Source organism: Myotis lucifugus, unplaced genomic scaffold, assembly GCF_000147115.1.
Source record: "Myotis lucifugus unplaced genomic scaffold, Myoluc2.0 scaffold_46, whole genome shotgun sequence".
Lineage (NCBI taxonomy): Eukaryota > Metazoa > Chordata > Mammalia > Chiroptera > Vespertilionidae > Myotis > Myotis lucifugus.
In genome coordinates, this window is record NW_005871094.1 from 3,640,554 (window position 1) to 3,665,098 (window position 24,545).

The 24,545-nt window shown below is 39.3% G+C and overlaps 1 protein-coding gene across 3 annotated transcripts in view; it reads right to left on the reverse strand.

Moving 5' to 3' along the window:
* EXOC4 (exocyst complex component 4) overlaps positions 1 to 24,545 on the reverse strand; it is a 719,168-nt gene that overhangs the window by 399,531 nt on the left and 295,092 nt on the right. Inside the window, exon 10 of one of the 3 annotated variants that reach the window (XM_014455451.2) lies at positions 6,133 to 6,669. The exons of 1 other annotated variant lie outside the window; for it this stretch is intronic. In XM_014455451.2, the coding sequence (XP_014310937.2) occupies positions 6,593 to 6,669 (77 nt within the window). In that variant the 3' untranslated portion in view covers positions 6,133 to 6,592. Of the gene's footprint in view, positions 1 to 6,132; positions 6,670 to 23,491; positions 23,518 to 24,545 lie in introns of those variants that run through there. One more of the 3 variants, XM_023753513.1, reaches the window with a different exon arrangement.

The window sequence follows — 24,545 nt, forward strand, 5'->3', positions numbered from 1 at the left end:
GTGTGTGTCTTTAAATGGGGATCCCGGAGATACAAGGGAACTTGAATTGACCATTTTTGAGGAGCATTCCTATCCTGGTGACATTATCCTCCAACTCGCTTTGTTCTAAGGCTACATAAGGAGATGGATTGATTCTTTCTTTTCCTTCCACTCTGTAACCCATTCCCTAGTTTTAATTTTCTTGAATCTATTCAATATGCTTAGTGGCTAGTCAGATATAACTGGCTCAGAGATTCTCATGTGTGTAAGCTGGAGTCCCCTACCTTATGTATCATGTGTCTGGTTTCTTTCACTTAGCATGTTTTCCAAGTTCATCCAAGTGGTAGCATAAATCAGACTTCACTTCTTTTTAGGGCCAGGTAATATTTTAAAGTATGTATATACCACATCTATGATGAACATTTGGGTATTTCCACACTTTGGCTATTATAAACAATGCTAATCTAAACATCCATGTACGAGTTTTGTGTGGATGTGTTTCTAGTTCTCTTCAGCATAGACCTAGAATTTGAATTGTTGGGCCATCTGATAACACTATGTTTAACATTTTGAGCAACTGCCAGATTGTTTTCCAAAGAGGCTGCCCCCTAATGCTCACTGCTGTTATTATAAATAACTAATTGTTTAAAAAAGAAATCTGGGAAGGTGGGGGGTGGGGGGGCTGATGGACAGCACACAGAGGAAGTACTAGTTGGGGTAAAAGTAGGTTTACAGCTGTTCCCATGGAAAATAACACAATTAATAAGTGAATAATAATACGAGAATAAACAGTGTTTCTTGTACTCACAACTATAAACCTACTTTTGCCCACGCTGTGTATTTTGTTCTCCCTTTCCCACCAGCCCCAGGTCTGCCTCCTGAGGAAGCACTACCAGCTATAACAGGTGAGAGCGGATGCATTTGGGAATTGGCACAACTGGGAAATGATCTGTACTCTTTCAACTAAGTATCTGCTGGTTCATCACCTATGATTCAAACAGACAGTAAGGTTTCCCTCCTCACTCAAGTTTCAGGTTGCAGAAGGTTTTACTGTTTGCTCAGTGGTTCTTATTAAAATAAAGCAAGAGTGATAGGAAGGATGACAGAATGCAGTGCCTCTCTCTGATCAGATAAGCCCTTCTCAGTGTTGACCTAGCACGTATGTTTGCCTGGTCAGGGGTCTTTCGATGATGGCTTGCCAGCTGAGTGGTAGATTTATGATGCGGATAAGCATCAACCTGAAAACAGATTGAGCCCATCAATCTTATTTTGCCTGTGAAATGGTCTATGTTGGAGCCCGGGCCACTGGGAATGAATAGGGCATAAATACACTAGTTCATAGAAAGAAATGGTAGTGTTAAATGCTGTCACTCTCTTCACACTCACCAAGTTGGAAAGATGTTATTTTGAAGGGACTGATATGACAATATGACAGGTAAAAAGTATAATAAGCCAAAAATGACTATGAGAAGAGGGAGAGATGAAGGGTTCTTTAAGTACAAATGTAGAGTCCAAATACAAATTGCAGAACATGGCAGCAGTTAGCTTACAGACACAGATAATCAGCGCTGGCATCCAAACAGAAACAGCATCCCTCCACGGCTCATTGGAAGCATGTGCATTACCGAGGCACAGGTGGCTTTAAGTAACGACTAGAAAACCCACGGTCACTGTTTAGGTTTAATCAGCAATAGTGAACTTTCCAGGCACTTTAGGCAAAAACTCCTGCAATATTCTCACAGAATTAAAATTGGTCTCCTAAGCCAGCTAACCATGAGCCATGATATGATCAACTCTCAAAATTACAGCTGGCAGATGTATTTTTCTCTGTTTCTATATAAATAGAGCATAATACAGGATTATGCATACCCTATGTTCAGCAAATAATTGATAAAAATAATCAGTATTTTACACTCTATTTAAACTGGCCATCCCTTGCAGATCTCCAATGGCCAACATATTTTTTCACCCCAATGGAGTACTAGTGATAAAAAAAAAAAAATACAACCCTCTCATTCATCTGCAATTGAAATATGTCAACAACCTTAAAAAAGACGAGTCTTCTCTGTTTGCCTTGACCTCCGTCCTTCATTAAATGCAGTAAGTTCAATGTCAGCCACACACCAAAGCACAAACTAGTGAATTTTTCCAATAATATCTGCTCCACATTTTGCTGACATGTGCTTATTGTCGAAATTTTTACTTTCCATTTTATCAGTCATAATTGGTATAAAGCACATTTACACATTACTGGAGCCCAAAATTCCAGTTCTAGGAATTTCCTCCCATCTTCAGTAAAAAATAATATCATGGGTAAATTTAAGATTTTCAAGGATATTCATCACAGAAAAATATATTAAACTAAAAAAAATTCACTTAAATTGCAAAGCAATAGGAAATTGGTTTTATGCACACACATATATAATTGATACAAACATACACACAAACACATTATAAAAAAATATGACGTGGCCATTAAAAATATATACACACTGTAATATGGCAAGAAAAAGATATAAAAGGCAGAGACCATTATGGCAAAACTTTATTAATGAAAATAATATTTTAAAATACTAGTAAGCCTGTATTATCTGTGTAATATTGCAATATTAGAAGTCTTTGCTGATCTGATTTTTCGTCTCTCCTTTCTGCTGAATCTTGTGCCTGAAACCTTTTTTCCTATGTGTTGTGTACGGTGTGTGCATGCACGTGTGTTTTATAAACTCACATTACTTAGAAATGTATCTGTAGCAATTATTTGAGGCCTGATTTAAAGGTAGTTTCCACCAGAAAACATTAGCAATAGCTTCTGCTTATCCATATAAAGAAACTACCAACCCAGAACCCATTTTAAACTAAATTCTCACTTCGAAATTTTCTCATATCACCCAAAGGATATATACTTTGGCAATAAAACTCTAGAGATCTTTCCTCCCTTTGGCCTGTGACAAGGTTACCCATTTTTTTAGTGCCTTCGAGGTGGTTATAGGAAAGGGGTGGTATTTCTAGATGGCCCATATACTCTATGTGGAGTTTGGGGGTTCCTGGTACTAGACTCCCCAGGTTGGCTAAGTTCTGGGCTTTGCTCTTGTTCTCATGTGCCTTGCAAGTTTCCTTGGGCTTGACAAAACCCTCAAAGTGAAAACTGACTTTAGAAGTACTTCCTTCAAAATGTTTTCTTTGTTTTGTTTTGTTTTTGGCTTCCTGTAATCATAACTTTTTGCAACTTCATCAAAGCAATTGCTAAGTGTTTTATCCAACATTTTAAATTTTTTCATGGAAGGATCTACAAAGATCTCAATCATACTGCTGAAAAGAGAAGTCTCCATATAATGTACTCCTTACAAAATAGTCTACAAATAACTTCCCCTCAGAATTCAATTATTCCAGTGAAAGTGTCTTTGGATTCTACTTGGACATCCCTGTGATTGCTTTTAATCAATTCTCACAGTAAACTGGAGAGTAGAGTAAAATATAGTTCTTGCCTTAAATATTATGAATTAACCTGAGATAGTGAAATAAAACAATATATAGTAAAGCACAATTTGGTATCAATTATAAAATCCAATTATTAGAAGAGTGAACTTCTCTTAACTTTGATATCAAGTAATTATAAGAGATTAAGTTGATCAATACTCTGAGCCACCTATTTCTTACCAATAAAATAAGGAGAATGAACCATACAGTATACTCTTGAGAAACCCTTGCATCTATGAAATTGTATTTCCTAGATTATATATTTCCTTTATACTATATTCTACCCATTGGGTTTATTTACATTTTCTGATACTGTAGAACAGTGATAGCAAACCTTTTGAGCTCGGCATGTCAGCATTTTGAAAAACCCTAACTTAACTCTGGTGCCATGTCACATATAGAAATTTTTTGATATTTGCAACCATAGTAAAACAAAGACTTATATTTTTGATATTTATTTTATACATTTAAATGCCATTTAACAAAGAAAAATCAACCAAAAAAATGAGTTCGCATGTCACCTCTGACATGTGTGTCATAAGTTCGCCATCACTGCTGTAGAATATAATATAGTAGTACCTTTATCAAGTAGAAATTTATGCCAATTATTATAATCATTGAGATTTCATATGCAATAATTCTAATGGGACTTTAAATAAGAATGAACTGTATTTTTGCTTTGGGATATTAGTTATGCTTCAGGAAAAAATAATTTGTATCATCTCGGGTTGACATTTTTATACCATCTAATTAGGATTATCTTATGCTCTCTTTCTTTTAGGGTAATCATGTTAGATACTGCCTTGAATATGACAAAATGGGCAAAATTCATCGCATGTCTCTGCAATTTTAATCTAAAATGTTTCTCAATTATTCACCCCAGATAGGTATCAGAATTTTAAATAAATCACTATAACCAATGGTTTTCAAAGAAGCAATTCTGAAAAAATATATATTTAATAAAAAAACAATGTATTTAATTGAATTCTACCTATAATCAGGAACTTGGCATCTTCATGCCTAGGCGTGGGCACGTGATGATGTAAACATAACTAATAAACATAGTGTATGACTGGAAGAACTTCATGTTCTGACTGGGGTATAAAAAAAAATAAACCAAAGTGAGAAACAAAACTATTATAAAATATAGCAAAAGAATGTAAAAAGTAGCATTTCACCAAGATAGATCTGTCCCTTTGAACTTGGAAGCCAATTTACATAATAAGCCTAATAAAATCCAGGAAAACATGTGAAGTTACAGTTGTTTGGCAGATAAAATATGCCATTGTTCCCTACAAAGTAGCCTGATATTAATAATACAAGAAAGCAGATTGGCAAAGATAACACATGGTACAGAGTCCCTAATATTGGTATTCAATAAATACCCCATTTGGCTGATAAAAAATAGTGACTCAATCATATAACAAAGGAGCTACTTATCAACATTTTCTAAATACATCATATAAAATTATTGCTAAAACCCCTTCCTGGAAAAGTACTTTGCCTTTGTATTTCTTTAAAGATTGGTGAATCTGCTTTTTAAATGTTTTTCAAAAATCTAAAATATAGACAAGGCTTTTTGTTAAAACAAAATGTACAAAAGAATGACTTGTCAATTTAGCTCAGTACGGAGCAGAGATGGGCAGAGGTTACTAACAAAAAGACTCTGAAGATATGAGACAAAGCAACTTAGGCCTGGAAATTGATGGTCCGTGGACAAGGTTTCAGTGTAAACATTTTTCATCCCAACATTCAAGCACCACTCCAGCAACAGAGAACAAAGGCAAGGCTAGGACAAAAAGACTGAAGGCAGATTCAATTCAAATACATTCTGTAAATTTTTATTCCATCCAACCATGCATAGGCATTGCACAGGTCCTGGCATGGTAAGAACATCAACCTCTGGTTGGGCGTGTTTAAAACCTTGTGTCATTTTCACTCTCTTATTTTGCTCATGCCTCTCATCCAACCCATCAGAAAACCTGGTTGGTTCAGTCTTCAAAACATCGAGGCCCACTACTTCTCCCCACCCCCACTGCTACACTTTCCTCTGCCTCAGTCCTTGCCCTTGTCAGGGGCTCTCAGCATACCAGCCAGGGGGATGCTCTTAAAATGTAAGGCCAATCCAGCTCTCCTCGTGCCTCAATGCTCCAAATGCTTCCTATCTCATTTGGAATTGAAGCCCAACTCCTCACAATTACCTGGAAGACGCTATACCGTCTGCCGCTGTAATTTTCTGGGTTTCTCTCCTACTATGCCCTGGCTCACTCTGCTCGTTATACAGGCCCCTATTGTGAATACACCATGAACACATCTGCCTCGAGCCTCTGGTCATCCCATTCCCCCTGTCACTTTCTTCTTCCAGGTCTACATGGTTTGCTCCCTATGGCCTTCATGTCTCTACTCACCTGCCTCGCTCTCAGTTCTCAGGAAGTCCTTCCTGGGCATGTAAAGTAGAGGGCAAGTGAGGAGAAGGGGGGGGGGAAGGGAGGGGAGGAGGAGAGCCAGCTCTCAGAGGCCTGCGAGGTCATGTTACAAAAAATAGATATTTTAATCCTAACTACAATGGGAAGCTATTTAAAACTTGGAGCAGAACAGGGTATAATTTAATGCAAATTTGAGATCGTGTTTTTAAAAACTCAGAATAATCTCTAACACAACCCTATCCTTAATTTTTATTCTGACATAAAGTCTTACTTCAAAAAACCACTCATATATTCCCCTAAACCAAGTCTCTCGTCTGTCTCCTTCGATTCTCTCTGCCACACAGCACCAAGAGCTGGGACCACCATCAACCAAACCAAAGGCCACAAAACCACTGGCCACGCTGCCCAAGGCCCACTGCCCCTCTTATTCCTGTTTCATTGCTCCATCTCCTTGGATATAAACGATCTAACCACCCACACTCCGCCTCATCATATTCTGAGTTTCCTTGCTCCTGACTGAGATCGGACATTTCTCTGATCCCCACGCCCCTCTCTGTTATCCCCTGGTTTTCTCTGTGAACACTGTTGCTCTATGGGCCTCTCAGTGTGCATTTCCTCTCACAGGCAGGAGAATGGGTCGTCTAGTCTGGACGGTGTCCAGCAGCTTCCAGGCTGCTGCGTCTCAGCACTTGAATAAAATCATAATATTTTTACATTGTGATATACAGATGCATCTTCAGGCACATGGAGCTAAAATGACTTGATGTCTGGGAACTGCTGTAAAATACTTCACAAAGAATAAAAAAAGAAAATGGAAGATGAAACAAAATACAATTATGATAACTATTAAATATGGATAATGAGTATATAGAATATATATGTTTAACACAGATAACAACCATATATTAATTTTCCTGGATCCACTTGAGTCTTTAGTAAAAACTGTCCTAAATCCTGTTCCAGCATGTCCCCTGAATACAACATACATATTTATCAGAATTAACAACTGAAGGATAATGAAATTTAACTACTCGGCCAAAACTGTAGCTATTGCTCTCCACCTCAAAAGTACTTATATGAGCAACAAGGCCTTCCTAGGGTCCTTTATTGACCTTGCACAGATAGCTTATAACTTTAACTTTCCTCCTATTAAAGGAAAGTCCCTCAGGGTAAACACCCACCTGTAGGTATTTCAAATTGGTTTTGCTGAGTACAGGCCTGGCAAATAGCACGCACGCAGGATGCCAAGAGCAGGCTTCATGGCGTGACACTCAATGTCTACTGTCAGAAGCCTTAGATTTAGTAAGAACTGCTCAGAGGTGGCATTCAAAAGTATCTCACCACGGGAACACCTGACCTAACACATGCTCATGGCAACCTTGCAACCCATAGGCAGCTAAAAGTGAAATGTGACTGGGTACAAGTTGGTGGCATGTTTACTGGAGAAAAATATTTAGATTCTGGGCACAGAACAAATGACTGTTTTGCAGAACTGATCTCATGCATCTTGCACTATAATATTTCATTTCATCTTTATTTTCAATGTTTTTATTCATTTTAGAGAGAGAGGAAAGAAGAGGGATAGAGAGAAAAATCAATGGGAGAGAAACATCTATCAGCTGTCTCCTACATGCCCCTACTGGGGATTGGGCCTGCAACCTGGGCAAGGGTCCTTGGTTCATGGGTCAATGCTCAACCACTGAGCCACACATCTTGAAGCAGTTACGTGTGGTGCCCTCTCTCTCCAGGAACTGTGACTACCTTGAACTCAGGGCATGCTGAAGGCAGGGTCTTTTTTACCTATTTAATGCCTTTACCTCTTTTTACCTAATATAATGCCTTTAGCTTTAATACAGTGTTCCACAGCTGATGAACACAATAAACATAAAACCATTCTGTGAAGGCAGAAAGAAATTACCACCAACTCAAATGACATAATCAACACAGTGTTGACCTAGGTCTCTTTGCAGAATATAAGAGAAGAAATGCATGAGATGCATCCTCTCCTGTTTTTACCAAGGGAAAATAAATTTTCATCCCTGTTCTCCGTTTACCCAACCAAAAAATAGTCCCAAACTCAGATCAAATTGTTCTGCATTAAATTAGAGATTAAACAAACTCCCAGGAAAACTCTGCTGAGACTTAAACAACTTGATTTTGTAGCATATATTCTACTAAAAACGCCTTTATTTAAAAAAAAAAAAGCAAAGAAAAAAATTTTTGCCCCACTTAAAATTTTACAATGTTAATAAAAGACAAGTTAAAATTACTTAAGGATATCAAATTTTGCTTGTTATTTGCCCCACGTCTTTACTTGCCAAATATTAAATTTATATCAAGCCATGCTTGATTGCTTTTCTAAAATCTACTTTTATACTTAAGTTGTCTGTAGTTTTATGCAATGGTCCACTTTTCATGACTCTGTGAACAAGAGATGACCAAAGAGCAGATGTTCCAAGCATAAAACAGATTGACAAACACTGATGCAAATGTGTCCATTATAACAATTTGCATTTCTTCTGCTAATGCTTCTTATAAGAAGTCTATAAAGCAATTGCAGTCTTCTAATCTGCTTAGAGCACAACAGAGAAAGAGTTATTAGAATGATCACAGAATGCTTGTGGTGATACAATTTCACTCTGGTCTCTTTCACGTACAGCTCCACGAGATCTCCAGGCTCCTCGTGGTGCCCTTATTTATTTACTGAATTTCTGAGTTGGTGCCATGAAAGGGATTTAAACAGTGTTATGTAGATCACGCTTGGGTAAATTGTCCTTGTGATGCTGCCTAATCTGTTTTTACTCCCAATACTATCTTGTCTAAGATCCAACACCATATGCATGGAAATAAGTTGTTCTTCACTGTTTCACAACCTGATTGATTAGTTGTTCACATCCCATCTGCCTCAGAAAGCTGCACGGTGCCTTTACTCTCACTGGTGCACAAAGGGTGAGCTGCCGTTTTCCTCCATGTCATCACTTGATCAGCATATCTGACACAGGTCTCAGTTCTCCTTTCAACTACTTACACCCTTAAAATGCATGCAAATATTTTAAGGAACAGGTCAGTGCAGCAGGAGCTTGACTAATGTGTTTGTCATCTTCCATATTTACTAATGTTTCAAAAACATTGGTCTCAAAAAACTGTCCATGCTATTGTAAACTACATTGAAGCCAGGCTGTACACTAATACTCGCCCAAACTCGGCAAGCCAATTACTTTATTATTAGTAAACACATGGTGCATGATGTACCTCTAGGAACAAAATGAAAGGATCCTAGGGTCTGTAAATAACAACCAGGAATGACGGCAGATGGAATAATCTGAGGGCATGGGGATTTTTAGGGAGAAGAGAAAGAAAATGGTCTGGAAGACGCAAGGAAGATGCCTATTGTAACTGCACAGGAACTCTTTGTTCCAGCCAGCTTTGTCCAGTCTAATAGCACCGTGACTCACTTGCCTCTTTCAACCAGATCCCCCACCTTTGCACTAACTGCTCACCCCCTCCCTTACCATTAAGCCCTTAGGCCAGCAGTTCTCAACCTGTGGGTCGCGACCCCTTTGGGGGTCGAACAACCCTTTCACAGGGGTCGCTTAAGACCATCAGAAAACACATATATAATTACATATTGTTTTTGTGATTAATCACTATGCTTTAATTATGTTCAATTTGTAACAATGAAATTGGGGGTCACCACAACATGAGGAACTGTATTAAAGGGTCGAGGCTTTAGGAAGGTTGAGAACAACTGCCTTAGGCCATCAGGTTCTGGTCAGCAACAAAGTTTCTTAAGAAAAAGCCTCAAGAATACAATTAGCATATGCTAATTAGACCGGACAACCAAACAACCTTCCAGACAACCTTCTGAACGAAGCCAGGGCTGCAAGGGCTAAGGCAAACAGCCGCAGCTGCAAGGGCCGAGCCCCTTGCACAAATTTCGTGCATCGGGCCTCTAGTATATATATATGTAAACGTCAACTATTTGGCTGTTGTCTCATCTCATACACCAGTATCTAATGATGTGTGAAAGAGAAGCAGAGGTAAGACCCAAAGTCCACTGTCCTATCCTGAAATCAGTCCTGAAAGTTAGTGTAAATATGAAAAAGAGCTGAGGAAGAAGTACCAAGTGTGTCACTTCTTTATGTTTGAAAGTTTCTTTTATTTATTTAGGTATTTGTATAACACTGCATTTGAGTTTAAAGTTATTTCTTGTAGAGTACAAATGGTAAATGCTAAACCAATCCACAGACAGGTATTACAAAACTATTTTGTGTAAGGCACAGTGAGAGAAAACTAAAAGCCCAAGGTACGAGGCCTTACCCTCAAGAAATTTATAACCTACATGGGTAGAAATCAAATATCCAAGTCCTAAAATTTCCAAAGATAAAAGACCCGTAAGTAAAATAATAAAATTATGTAGGATTTTAATTTGGTAGCAACTGAAGAAAATATCTCATGTTCAATATTCTTAATTTTTACAATGTGACATTTTTTCAATATCATTAACTGGGGCTGTGGTAGACACTCAATAACTACTTTTATTAGATGATCATAACTCCACAGTATATCTTATAACCTGGGGGACTTTTCCCTCAACATGCACACTTACTTATTTTTTACAATTAAGGTTCTCCAGTCCACATAGCATGAGCTCATTTCCCACATCCACCAGCAGGCAAAGAGGCCATTCCACACAGCACAAGGCTCTCAAGTGTGCTGCTGCCTGGCGCTCATGCCAAGCACAGAGCACCCCGTCAAGAAGAAAACCAGCCAAAGCCAAAATATCTGCCGGCCTCGATTTCACCCTGCCATATCGTATGCCTCAACCTGTCTGTCCATAATCTCCTTCAGATGGGTTTCTCTCCCTTCTCATCATGGCCTGTTGTTTGGTGTGCAATTCAATCACAGATAAATTAGTCTTTAGGAAATATTCCCATTCTAGCTCTGCAGTCACATCAGAAACCCCATACCCTGAGTTAATTTTGTTACAGCTTTGAGCTCTTGCATTTCAATGCAAAATCACCTCCCCAAGAGAATGCCACTGATATTGGCAAGAAAGCACAAGGGGCTGCCACACAACTGAACCGCCAATAACAACCGGGGAAACTCAACCCTCAGCAGACATTAGTAATCACGGGAAAACAGCCAGAACTTTAATCACAAGTCTTTCAAAAACAGCCAGGGATTTCAAAATGCTGTTATTCTAGGATGTGACCCTAATACAGTGCTTAATCAAAGCCACTGCCAGCACAAGAATAACCTCAGACTTTAATGAAAACCAATTTCATAAAAGTCAGTGTGTCGGCATCATGCTGGACCCAATTTAGCACAACTCTAAAAGTTTACATATAACACATTCTATAGATAAAATTTGTTTATGGCACCTTACGGCAGCTGTACATTTGGGACTGTGTATTTATACAAATACACATGCACGTGCCCACACACATACGCACTGTCATTTAGGCATATGCTGTCACGCAATTAAGGTTCTCTAGTCCACAAAAGCACAGGAGTGTGAACCTGTGTGACGGTGGCCCGCTGGGCAGGCAGGTGCAGGATCCAGGCTGGACTGCCCCTATCCCAGAGGTGGGCTGGAGGCTTTCTTCAAATCAGAAGTTGGGGCGAGAGCATTTTTGGTGCCAAGTCTCTGCTGGCAAAACACACAAGTCCCAGATGTTCAGGAAGCCTGAAGCGTGACTTAACTCAGCCTCCAGATCTACATAGGTTGTGTCCTGGCAACATGGCAAAGCTAAGATCACACAGTAAGACACAGCAGCTGCCAAAACTGCTACTGTGGCTGGAGAGGGCACACAGAGCTGTTCTCCTTCATCAAGAGGAGGAAAGAAAAGTGGCAGAAAACTGCCAGTTCATCCTGTCTGCTCAACCCCCTCTTCCAGGACTTCTCTCTTCCCCCAATAGGAGAGAATGGGGGGCGGGGGGAGACAGAGAGGAAGAGGCTACACTGAATGTTGTATACATTTATAAAGATGATCTCCTCCCAGTAACGTGCATATAATGGTGAATAAACAATTCAGAGCGATGTATAGCCCATTAGAATTGGAGGAAATGAGTATATATATATATATATATATATATATATATATATTCATGTGTGCACACATACATCACACACCATCTCCAAAAATCTCAAAAGACTGCTTTATCTCACCAGATAATGTCCACCAAATCTTTCCACAAATAAAAGGGAGAAATTTATCTGAATAGAAAATAATGTGAATGTCAGTGAGTACTACAGCCCACAATAATCATTAATATTCAGCATTTCAATTAACTAAAAAAACAATCTGAGATTTTTTTTTTACCCCTGAAAAACCACCCCAATCACAAAGAGGTCTATGAAAAATAATTCCACATAAACTATTTCTTAATTTTAAAAGCAAGGGAGAGGATGGGCAAAGGGGTATACACCCGTCACGTTTCCAGGCACTGTCACCGGGACAGTCTTTAGGGGATATAACCAGGCAGGTGACTAACAGCAAACCGAACTGAAGAGTCCAGTCAGGAGGGATTCTGTAATTCAGGAGCTCCCATCCATAAAGATCTCCTGATTGTTTACTAGGTAGACCTGACAGCTGGACTTCATCAGCTTTCTTCTCAATGCAGACTCCCAAGGACAACTGATTCCCATTTAATAATCACACACATTAGTGATTCAGGGAGCAAGATGGCCTATGGCGCACAGATTTCTGGCTGGATTTTCTCTGGCTCTGAAGGTTATGCCTGCTGGGTAAGGATTACAGAGTTAATCTCAGAGTGAACTGGAGAGACCAAGATTAATGAAGAAATGTCGAGTCCACAACCAAAACAGTAAAGCTGCATTGCGATCTTGTCCTGACAAATCTCTCCTGGCTGGACGTTATTCATGCTCCTGTGTCACTTGTAAAAACAAAACACCACCACAGCACTTACTGACAGAACGGAAGTGGTGACTACTCGCAGTCCTTTTTCTCCACAACAAACGGAGATTGAGAAGAATTGAGACGATGAAAGACTTTCCTAATTTTTGGAAGACTTAAGCCTTTTATTACTATCTATGTAGTTGTTGGATTGATCTTTCAAGGCCTCTCAAGATAATCTGAGGTAGAAAAGGGAATGTGTTCCAAAGACTCCTTGGACTGCGAAGACCTCAAGTCCAGATCTTGCCAGACTTTGGTTTGGCCAAAGAATAATCGCAGCAGGTAACTTTCACAGATTCAAATTTCACTCTCAGGAGTCAACACATACCACAGCCTCATGCTCACCTATCTGAATCCACCTGTGGCCACAGCATTAGGCAAGGAAAGCAAATGGACCATATCTCAAACCACATTCATTGAAGCCCCCAAACCAAGTGTCTGCTACCTTTTTTAATCCTTTGAGCTGCCCAGTCTGTCTAGCAGTGTGAAGCCCTAAGGGACTCACTTCTGCAAACAGACTGCTAAAGAAGCCCCTTAACCAATTCATTGCAGCAACTTAGTTCCAGGTGTATTTTTAAAACAAATACATTCAGTGCTAGGAAAACAGGCAATGTTACTAGGAAATATGAAGACTATATTTTTAAATTATTAGTTAAAACGTAGTTACATAAAAATAGTGGAAAAGAAAGCAAAAGAGTGCTATCTATGCCTTCCTTCCCTTTATGTTTGGACAGCTCATTTTACATAAAACAAAGAGGGTGATGGCCACAAGGCAATCTTTGTTATTATTTTATTTAATGGCTAATCAAGTATTGTTCTCCCAAACACAAAACCATAAATAAGCAAACTGGAAATGCTGAAACAAATGGCAGTTTGTTTTTAGGATGCTATTTAATATTTTTAAAGGGTGGACTGTAGAGGCCAGGGAGGGGAGGAGGGAGAAAAGAAAATGATTCATTTGGTGTTTGTGGTGTTTCTTTCTGGGACTGAACTGAGGACCTGGGTCTCATGAATCTAAATGCTGCCTCGTGGCCCAGTTCCTAATGATTGGTCTATTAAGCTGTACTCAGACTTATTTGAACAATTAAATGGGCTTGTCCAAAACAGCCTGCCTTCCAGTAGATAAAATACACAAATTCCCTTAGGGGATGAATATAGGGCAAGAATACAAAGAACAGTGTCTAGCAATGGTAAGGATGTCAGGAAATGTCAGATCCCCAGGGGAAAACTAACGCAAACTCTGGTTAGAGCTAGGCGCCATTTTTTTCCTAAGTGAAATTACAGTCTATGGTCTCCCCTTAGGAAAAACAACTGCTCCAATTAATCAAAGTGTAGTGTAGAGTGGGCTTCCTTTTTTCAAAGTTGGAGACAAAAGCAATAGCAGCAACACAGCTTTCATGCCATTGCCGACAGGAAATTCAACTCTTCTCGGGACAACATTTCTCTGGAAAAAAACTGAACCAGAAATGAGAGTTGCACAATCTGAGTTCCTCTCTCTGATGCCAATTTCCGGCCTGGTATGCTGGGAACTAAGGGAATCTGGAGGATAAATTTAACTTAATTACATATTTAAGCCATCTTCTGATTTTGCTGATGGATTCAAACAATGATGCTAAAAGTTAGGCATTTTGCTTGATGATTTCTGTTCAGTCTGACAAACACACAAATCACTTGAGTAAAATGAGCTGCGGCCTCCCCACCTTTCCCAGGCCAGGCTGGTTCAGTTTCAGTTTGAGTACTGGAGTTACACTTAGTCTGACTTCCAGTGATTTCCCCTCAGAGATCCTTTCCATTATGAAACTCACAGGTACTGCCACCCTCATTCAAAGTCCCCAAAGGGCAGTTAACAACGCCTGGTGGAGGCAACTAGGCTTTATTCTCCTGGTTTTGATGTTGCAGTCTTAAGTGTACGGCCTCACAAAAATTAGATGAAACAAGTATTAAGTATTTAACGTCCATGGAATTCTACCAACCTCCTCTTAGGTATGAAGGAAGGCCTTGCCTTTTCCATGATTTCCAGTTACATTTTGATATTGTGGGATAATATGCTTCCTCTGCCATAAAAGTGGGGTGAGGGTACAAAGAGCTAAGACAAACTGTCTTTCAGCTCAAGAGGCTCTAATGGAGCTGAGAAGGAAGCTGACAACATGTGCCCATGTAGACAACCGAGAGCGTGCCCCACAAATGCCTGGGAGTGTGCCAAGTGACCACGGGGTTCCTAAGGGAAAACTCAGAGAGGCCGTTTGTCACCCTATCTAAAACTTCAACCTTCCCTCTTGTAGCTCCTGGCTCCCTTTCCTGCTTTCATAGTTCTCTTTAGCACAGTGGTTCTCAATCTTCCTAATGCTGCGACTCTTTAATACAGTTCCTCATGTTGTGGTGACCCCCAATTTCATTGTTACAAATTGAACATAATTAAAGCATAGTGATTAATCACAAAAACAATATGTAATTATATACGTGTTTTCCGATGGTCTTAGGCAACCCCTGTGAAAGGGTCATTTGACCCCCAAAGGGGGTCGCGACCCACAAGTTGAGAACCGCTGCCTTAGCATTTATCTTCACTAAAACATGATATATTTCTTATCTTGTTTCTAACCCATCTCCTTCTCTAGAACGAAGGTGCCAGAAGGCAGGATTCCTGTCCACCTGGTTCACTGTTGCTCCCCCACCACCCCAGGCATGCTGGAGCAACTAACTGGTGCATGAGTAAATGAATGAATGAATAAGAGAACCCAGAGGGATAAAGATCAGAAATATTAGCTACTGGGATTCATTTTTCCTTTTTTAAAAATTAATTTAATGCTCACAACATTCTATTTTACAAATAAGGACTCTGAAATTTAGAGAAGTTGTTCAATAATGGGTAGCTGCATAAGGATTTGCACAAAGCTCTTACATCATCACAAAGAGGAAATGGGACTTGAACTGCTGAGTTGAACCTTTGCATGAGTAGGAAGGAGTGAGGAAAGGTAATGGAAACAGCATAAGAAAGGCAGGCATGAAAATTCATGATGTTCAAATATTGCAGAATGGCAAAAACCTAAAACTTATGCTGAGATTTCTGTTCAAAAAGATAAATTAGAGAGACTGCAGGGCCTTGAATGCCAGGACCTGGATTTTTACAAATGAACACTTTCAAACTTCATTTTCCTTAAATAGTAGAACTTCTGTCACTTGAAAACTTACATGGAATTCTAATATATTAAGTAGATAAAACTCTGAGGGAAAATGCGGTCGACAGGAAGATTGGTTAAGAGAAAATTGCAACAGACTAAAAAACAAAGGTCTGAAAACAATAATGCAAGTGGAAAAAAATAAGAAATTCAGGATTTGAAACGTATCATAATGGAAAAAGCAAAAGAACTTAGTGACAGATGAGGCTAAGATAATTGTTTAAACTCTAACGACAATGAAAATGCCACTATGATGAGAGAATAAAGAAATTTAGAAAAGAGTTTTAAGGAGAGAAGATGATGATTACTTCAGATAAGCATGGCTGATTTCCTCGACCTCCATACACCCCTCACATGTTGAAGCCCCTAAGGTTCTGTTCTCCAATCCTTTGCTCTTCTTACTGTCTCCCTGAATGACCAAATACACAATCAACTACCACCTAAAGACTAATGAACCCAAATACATGTGTGTCCTGACCTCCCTCCCATACTCCAAATTCATGTTTCAAATTCAACAACTGAACTCCTGTTCATTATATTTTACCCTTTTCTCCCAAAGGTGGACCCTCCGCCACCCAATTTCTCACCTCAGTAGTCATCTTACACTGCTTCCTGTCCTTTAATATCTTCTCCTTTCCCCACCAGTCACAGAGAGCAAAGAAGGATATTGTTTTATGCCTTCCTGCATTATTTGAATCTCCACATTAAGTATATGTGGTACAGTTGTAATAATCTGGTTATTATTTAACAGGAAAGGAGTAAAGGGAAGACTAGATAATAGTCTAGGCATGCCATTTATACAGCTTTGGTAATTAAACACTCTCCAAGTCTGTTCCCCACTTATCGCTGGGGGAAGGGATTGGACAATGAACGCATGAGTGATGTGGGAAGGTGCTTGTCTGTCAATCACACCTGGGAACAGGTAATTGGCCAGAATAGGCATGGCCACTGCAAGGGCAGGAAACCTGAATATTTAAACTTCTGAGTAAAGGGAGTTTCCTCTTGGCTGTTGGCTCTCCTGCCTGCCTGAGCTCCTGTGTCTCCTGTTGCAGGGGGCGCACTCCCCTGCATTCACCCTCAGGGCTCCTGGCATATGGACTCCACACAATGAACTTATGGACTTTAATTAACCTGATGCTGAACTAAACCCAGCTGCAACATGGAACAGAAGCTCTGGATACTAATTCTCCTTATGGCTTTATTGAACCCCTAGCTACACCTTTTAAGGGCTGGGTTAGGGACAGAAACTTTGAAACCCGAGGAATGTAACTCCACACCAATAAAAACCATTCATTCTCTCACGCGAATCTTAGAAAATTCTTTTTCCAAAGAAAATTCTTTTTCTAAGAACCCCACTGTCATGAGCAAGGAAGGCATTTGATTCTCCAATAACACATGTAACTCCCATAACGTAAAATCTATAGATACAACAGAAAATAACAAGTGTTAGGGAGGATGTGAAGAAACTGGAACCTGTGTGTACTATTGGTGGGAATAAAAAATGGAAAACATTATGGCAATTCCTCAAAAAATTAAAAATAGAATTACCATATGACCCAGTAATTCCATTTCTGGATATATAGAAAACAGGGTTTCAAAGATATATTTACACATTCATGTTCACAATATCTATATATTATTATTTATGTAGCCAAAGCAGAAGGCAGCTCAATATCCACTGGATAGATGAACAGATAAAAGGTAGTATATGCCATGGAATATTATGCAACCTTAAGAGAAAGGAAATTATGACACATGCTACAACATAAATGAACCTTGAAGATATTGTGCTAAGTGAAATAAGCTAATTACAAAAAGACAAATACTATGATTCCACTTATATGACACAACTAGAGTAGTTAAATTCATAGAGACAAGGTGGGATGGTGGTTGCCGGGGACTGAGGGAGGAAGTAATGGTGTGTCATAGTTTAACTAGAGGCCCAATGCATGAAATTTGTGGAAGAGTAGGCTTTCCTTCCCCCGGCGGCCAGCACCGGCTTCCCTCTGGCACCTGGGACCCGGGCTTCCCTCCAGCCACCGGGTGGCAGAAGATCATTGGAAGGATGTCTGGTCTAATTATCATATTATGCTTTTATTATTATAGATAGATACAGAGTTTAATTTTATTATTATAGATAGATACAGAGTTTAAATTGGTGAAGATGAAAAATTTCTCGAGATGGATGGTGCTGAATATAAGAATGCACTGTCCTGCACACTTAAAAATGGTTAAGATGGTAAATTTTGTTATATGTATTTTACCACAATCAAAAATTTAAATATTCAAAATAAAAAGGCAGTGAAGCAACTAAAGAAATCTCAACTACATAATAAGGATAAATAGTAGTGTTTTAAAAAAAATAAAAAAGGAGTACTTAAGTACCAAAAGATATTTATCCTATATCCATGCCTTACTCTATACTCCAGAAGGGTCTTTTATGTAGAATGAACTAATGCATGTCCAGCACTCCATTTTCTAGCAAGTTTATTTTTATTTTTATTGATTGATTTGAGAGAGAGAGAGATAGAGAGAAAGGGAGAAAGAGAGAGAAACATGGATTTGTTGTTCCACTTATTTACGCACTCATTTGTTGATTCTTGTATGTGCCCTGACTGGAACCCACAACCTGGGCATATGGGGAAGACACTCTAACCCAGTGGTCGGCAAACTGTGGCTCGGCAAACTGTGGCTCGCGAGCCACACGCGGCTCTTTGGCCCCTTGAGTGTGGCTCTTCCACAAAATAACGACTTCTGCGCATGGGCCACAAAGTTTTAATTGCACTGTATGTGCGCGCCCGCATGTGGTATTTTGTGGAAGAGCCACACTCAAGGGGCCAAAGAGTCGCATGTGGCTCACGAGCCACTGTTTGCCGACCACGGCTCTAACCCAACGATTGCCAATTGGTGGTCCATGGACCACTAGTGGTTCGTGAGATCCAAAAGGTTGGTGACCGCTGGTTTAAGGAAACTTTGGAGCAGCAGTTGCCAACCAGTGGTCTGAGGACCTCTGGTGGTCTGTGAGGTCCGAAAGGTTGGTGACCCCTGATCTAACCAACTGAGTTACCTGGCCAGTGCCATATACTACATTTTCAGTTCAAAGAAAGAAAGTCAACCCATTATACTTTATGCTAAAGTATCCCTTCAGTTAATCAAGTTTAAATGAAACTCTTTATGGAGCACTAGAGACCTAAAACTGAAGCATCAGTATATCATTAATATTTTAATTGAATTCACGAATATTCATAGCCATTTACTTCTTCAAAGAACAAGATAAGAAAACTGAATTATTCCAATATGCAAATTCAGTCTGACAAGACATCTTACCTTTATCTACATTATAAAAGCCAATGCATTTTGGACCCATTCATTATTTATGTAATCCTAGAGGTTTTCAGGTTAACAAGAGCTACTGGACATAGCAGCCTTTTCTCAGATGGGGCAGAATAGCTGGTGTTCCAAAGTCATTCTGCCCTAACCCCTGAAAGAGCTGTATTTTATTTCAACACCACCCCCAACATCCATTCTTAAGGACAAGCCCAAGAGAACTAGGAAGATGCAATGTTAATTAAAGATTTGTTCCTCTGCTTTTTCTTTCAACACCATGGGAAACTCCTGCTCCAACACTGCAGAGAATGTTAAGTACTTTGACAGCTAGGCCAACTGTTTTATAAAACTAATAGTGCATTACTTCCATTTTCAATTATAAATAAATTTATGCAAATTGACTGATGGTCCCCCAAAGTGGAACAACTCATTCTGATGCAACAGTACAAATAACCTATTTATTCAAGGAGCCATCCAGAATACATCACCATGTCAGGGTTATATATATTTTAAACCATGTCACTGCTCCAAGTTAGCCATGGTGCTAAGAACTATAATGGCTAAAAATCTATGAGAAATTGTTGTTCTTACTAATGTGACAGAAGAAGACAAGGCTGGATTTTTAGTTGCTCAATAAATAATCAGTGACATGGGAACTGCTCTCGAGGTTCCAAAGCGTAAGTAAAGTAACAAGAGTCCTTTCTATGAACTAAGAAAGGCCAGGTCAGTAATAAAAATCTCATTAAGCACTTAATGAGAGGTGAAACTGATTTCCAAGGGAGAAATAAGACCAGAGGGGGATACAGAACCAGGCCCTTCCTTTTCTTTGTATCTCAAGTGACAATCCCATTACCAAAGATAAGTACTATAATTTCAACAAATTTAAACAATAATGCAAGAATAACAATTTCAAATATATACTGGGTTGGAAAAAAATGTGCATCTACCTATTGAGCAGTTCTGAAAAGAACCCCTATACTACCCATACTATTCCGAAAGTCTAATCCCTCTTATGCAGATCTGTCTCCGATTAAGAACACATACTTGTATGGGATCATGCTGGAGTTTACCATGCGATAATATCCTTCTAAATAAGCCAGATGGATCTATCTTGGCTTCTTTTTTTTATGTTAACATTTTTGGGAGTAAGTCAGAAAAATTGCATATGCAAACACCACTACCAGTTTCATTCAGTCAGTCAACAAATAAATATGTATTGAGCATTTTTTACACAAAAAGCCTGTGAAAAATAAATTTGAACTCTATAATTCTATTAATAAAACACTGATGAAACATGATAATAATTGCTAGACAGAAAATTGCCTCCTCTGGACTTTACCAGGCTGAGGATGTGATAGGAGCAGCTTGACTAGCAGCAAGACTACTGAGCAGGAAGGAGGAGATCTGGGTTCTTCTCCAGACTCTGTGACTTGATTTGTGGTGTAGTCTTAAGTCACTTACATTATGGGGTCAGTTATCCCTCCTGTAAAACACACTAGACATTACCCAAGAGTTCTTCTAACTTCAAATAATCACTGGAATATGTGTAGGAGCAGCTACCTTAGGAATAGTTACTGCAGGAAGAGAATAAAAATGCTTATGATTGTGATCCAGGAAACTACAAGGTGGCACTTTATAGTTCAAAACATTTTCATAAAGAAAAATGTTATTAAAGGGGGGAAAAGACATACAAGTTTATTACTTCAGCATATATTTGCTAGCTTCCTCAATTCTGATGAATTCATTAATTATTTAAAGGCAAATGCAGGTAACACATTTTACTTTCTTTTTTTAAAAATATATTTTATTGATTTTTTACAGAGAGGAAGGGAGAGGGATACAGAGTTAGAAACATCGATGAGGGAGAAACATCGATCAGCTGCCTCCTGCACACCCCCTACTGGGGATGTGCCCACAACCAAGGCACATGCCCTTGACCAGAATCGAACCCAGGACCCTTCAGTCCGAAGGCCGACACTCTATCCACTGAGCCAAACTGGTTAGGGCACATTTTATTTTCTAATCTCTATATATAAAAGGCTAATATGCTAAGTCCAACTGTCCGGGTAATGACATCATGTAGCAACGCCCAGCTTCCTCTCCCAAGCGACTAGCCTCCTTACCGTTTCTTCAGCCCAGGAACACAACTTGCTTTATAGCCAGGTGGAAACACTTTACACTGTACAAATAACCTATTTATTCAAGGAATCCTATTTTCTTTACATTAGCTGGAAAATGGAGATTTAGAAAGCTCAGAAACTTGACCCAACTAAAAAGGAGTAAGAAATAGTGGACCTTGAAAATGACTTCAGGTTTTGTCACTGCACAGACTATAGTCAAACACTGCTGTAATTAAATATTTTACCCATTGTTCTCCCTGCTTGATCTACAATAATAATCTGCTTCGTGTTGATAATTACTGCTGTGTTGCTGCCAATTACCTGAAAGAGAAGTTGGGGTGCTTCACTGGGCTGGAAAAAGTTTAGCCAAATCAGAAAGCAGGTCTAATTAAGCAAGTTTACTCTATATCTACAAAAGGCTAAGTTGACACGCGCATGCGCGATACACATAAAGCTCTCACTGGTGCCAATCACACGCATGTTTCAATCTGTCATTGTCGATCGTGGATTTGGTTGACACTTCTATTATAGAGAAAGGGCGAATAGCGATATTAAATTATTTCTTCTAATTTCCTTTTAATGTGCATGAAATTTGTGCTCCCGGACACTAGTCTAAAATATTATCCAAACTTTAACAAAGGTGTGTCCCAGCTCTATCATTTATATAATTTATTCTTTTTTGTTATGCCTATCTTTAAATTACATTCTGAAAGTAACTGCCAATCTCCTGTGCCAACAAGTATGTGAGCATCTTCCATTTATCAAGAAATGAAAATATATATCCAACCATGAACATATTATCCTTCTCTCCCTCTCTATGCACTCATATGCACACATACAGCAGTGAATAATATAACTAGAAAGTAAAAAGATTAAATTTATCTTAGCATCTTTCTTCTAAGCAGAAATAAACGTCCATTATCGTCATCATGAGAATCAGGTGTTACAACAAGATGTTGTACAATGTCGATACTTAAGCAAATGCTGAATTAATAATTATCAGAACCATGGATATTTTAAAGGTCATCCTCACATCTGTCATCACTGAAGTTAAATGAATGAGTCATTCTGCCCTAAATCTCAAGGATTCAATAAAGACTTGCTGGGCATGGAAGGGCCACCTGGGTGCAAAGGACTCGCACTTGGCTCTCCCACAGTGCACCTCAGTCCAGTATTCTGTCTCCATGTTGGTAACCAGTCTTCACTGAGATGGCTTCACAAGTCCCATTTCTCACTTAGGATCATATTTCTTTCTGCTGAGACAGTATGAGATCCCCTAGCTTTAGCTGGGTGGTGACTGTTCCCCTCCTTTAAGAAGCTATCTATAGATCTGAGATTATTGGGATCCCCTTGTTTGCTCATTTGGGTTTTGCTGGCTGTTACTAAATTGGCCAATGTAAGAGAATACTTTAAATAATTCAAGCTCAACTAACAGATGCCCCATAACTGGGCTAAATCACTTTTTTCAAAAAGGCATAGTAATATATCACATAAAGGTAATTTGACTGTGATGGAGACCACGAATTAAAATGAAAGAGACAAACCAACCAATCACTTTTCTTAAGGTGTGATCTGCCAATTATCTCAACCAACACAGACCCCAATATTATCATTCTAGGCCATATGTGTAATGCACAGGCAAAAAAGAAATCTTTTAACAAGTCTGCAAGAACTGTTGGCACCCATTCATGCCAGCCTGCACTAACATCTTGAGAATTTTCTTTATCCCAAAAATATATAATGAGGGGGGAGTAAAAGGGGTGGGAAAGAACCTAGCCATAAACGTGATTAGTTGTAGGTTCAAAAAAGATATAAAGCGCCAAGCACTTCTTTTTAAATTTGCTAACAGATAATACAATGCTGGCAGCGGCGCACTCGCAGCGGAAGGAGTGTGTGGAGGTCCAGAACACTCTCAATATTCAGGGCCCATCTGTCAGCTACACAGTCACCGAGCAGAACGAGCAATTACCAAAGCCCTTTTCAGATATAATCTGTCAACCACATCTCGTCCTCCTGCCAAAAGAAATCAGAACTGAGAAATGCAAAAACAGATGGCCTTATGGGACCAAGGAGAGGTTTGTTTAAGATGAACCTGAAGGTGAGGAAAAGAAAGGGAAATTAGAGGCCTGTTACAACCACTCACCAGAATGTGTTTGAACTGTTCTCCCCTGGGCATCAGGGATGCCTAGAAGGAGAGGCACTCTATGAGATACACCCACTCTGCTCTGCTGTGCTTATGACAACTTTAAATTCAAGAAATTGTCCATTCAGTTCCTGTAAATGTCTCTCTGGACAATAAACATACTGCACTGACCTCTCTCTACAGCCATCCAATTCCCCTACCCTTTCACCAAAGCACTAGAATTTTTAAATCAAGGAAACTATTTCAATTCATCAAATATCTATTAAAGGGTTTCAACATCTAAAGCAGTATTATTGTATGTGTTATGAGCCCAGAATTCTTTTTAAGGGGGAGGGGAGCTCTTTGAAAGTTAGGGCTCTATCACAAACCAACATCCCTCCTGTCAGGTTTGGGATCACCCATTCCAGTCTGGATGCTACTAATGTGCACTGCAAATGCACTATATGGAAATAACCAATGAGGATAAGAAGTACTTGAGAACCCAAAATGTTTACACATACTCAATAATAACGGAAATAATTATAACATGTGACAAAAGGTATTTTACCATTTTACAAGGTTGAAGAATATCTCCTCACAGCAGAAATAAAGTTACCAACATTTTTAATTCATACTGAATACAGAAACATGTAACCCTGACAGCTACAAATCAAAACCCCAGATTGGCAGTTAAAAGCTTGGCTCTAGTCCAAGAAGTTCCGCAGGACTTTGTACCACAAGCTTCCCAGTCCCTAATATCCTATTATTAGAGTTGCCTCTGGAGATTCTGCAAATGGATACGCCCAAGTGGAGGACCCAAGACGAAGGCTTGCAGACTGGAACACAATATTCTGTACTGTCCATCACTGACACTGATCCCTCCTCCACTCCTCTAGGCAGCTCCATGGCTTGCCTGGTCTGGTGCCCAAAAAACTGGGTTCCTATTTGTCTCTACCAATAATTAGTCAACTCATCCCTCCACATCTAAGTTTTGTCAT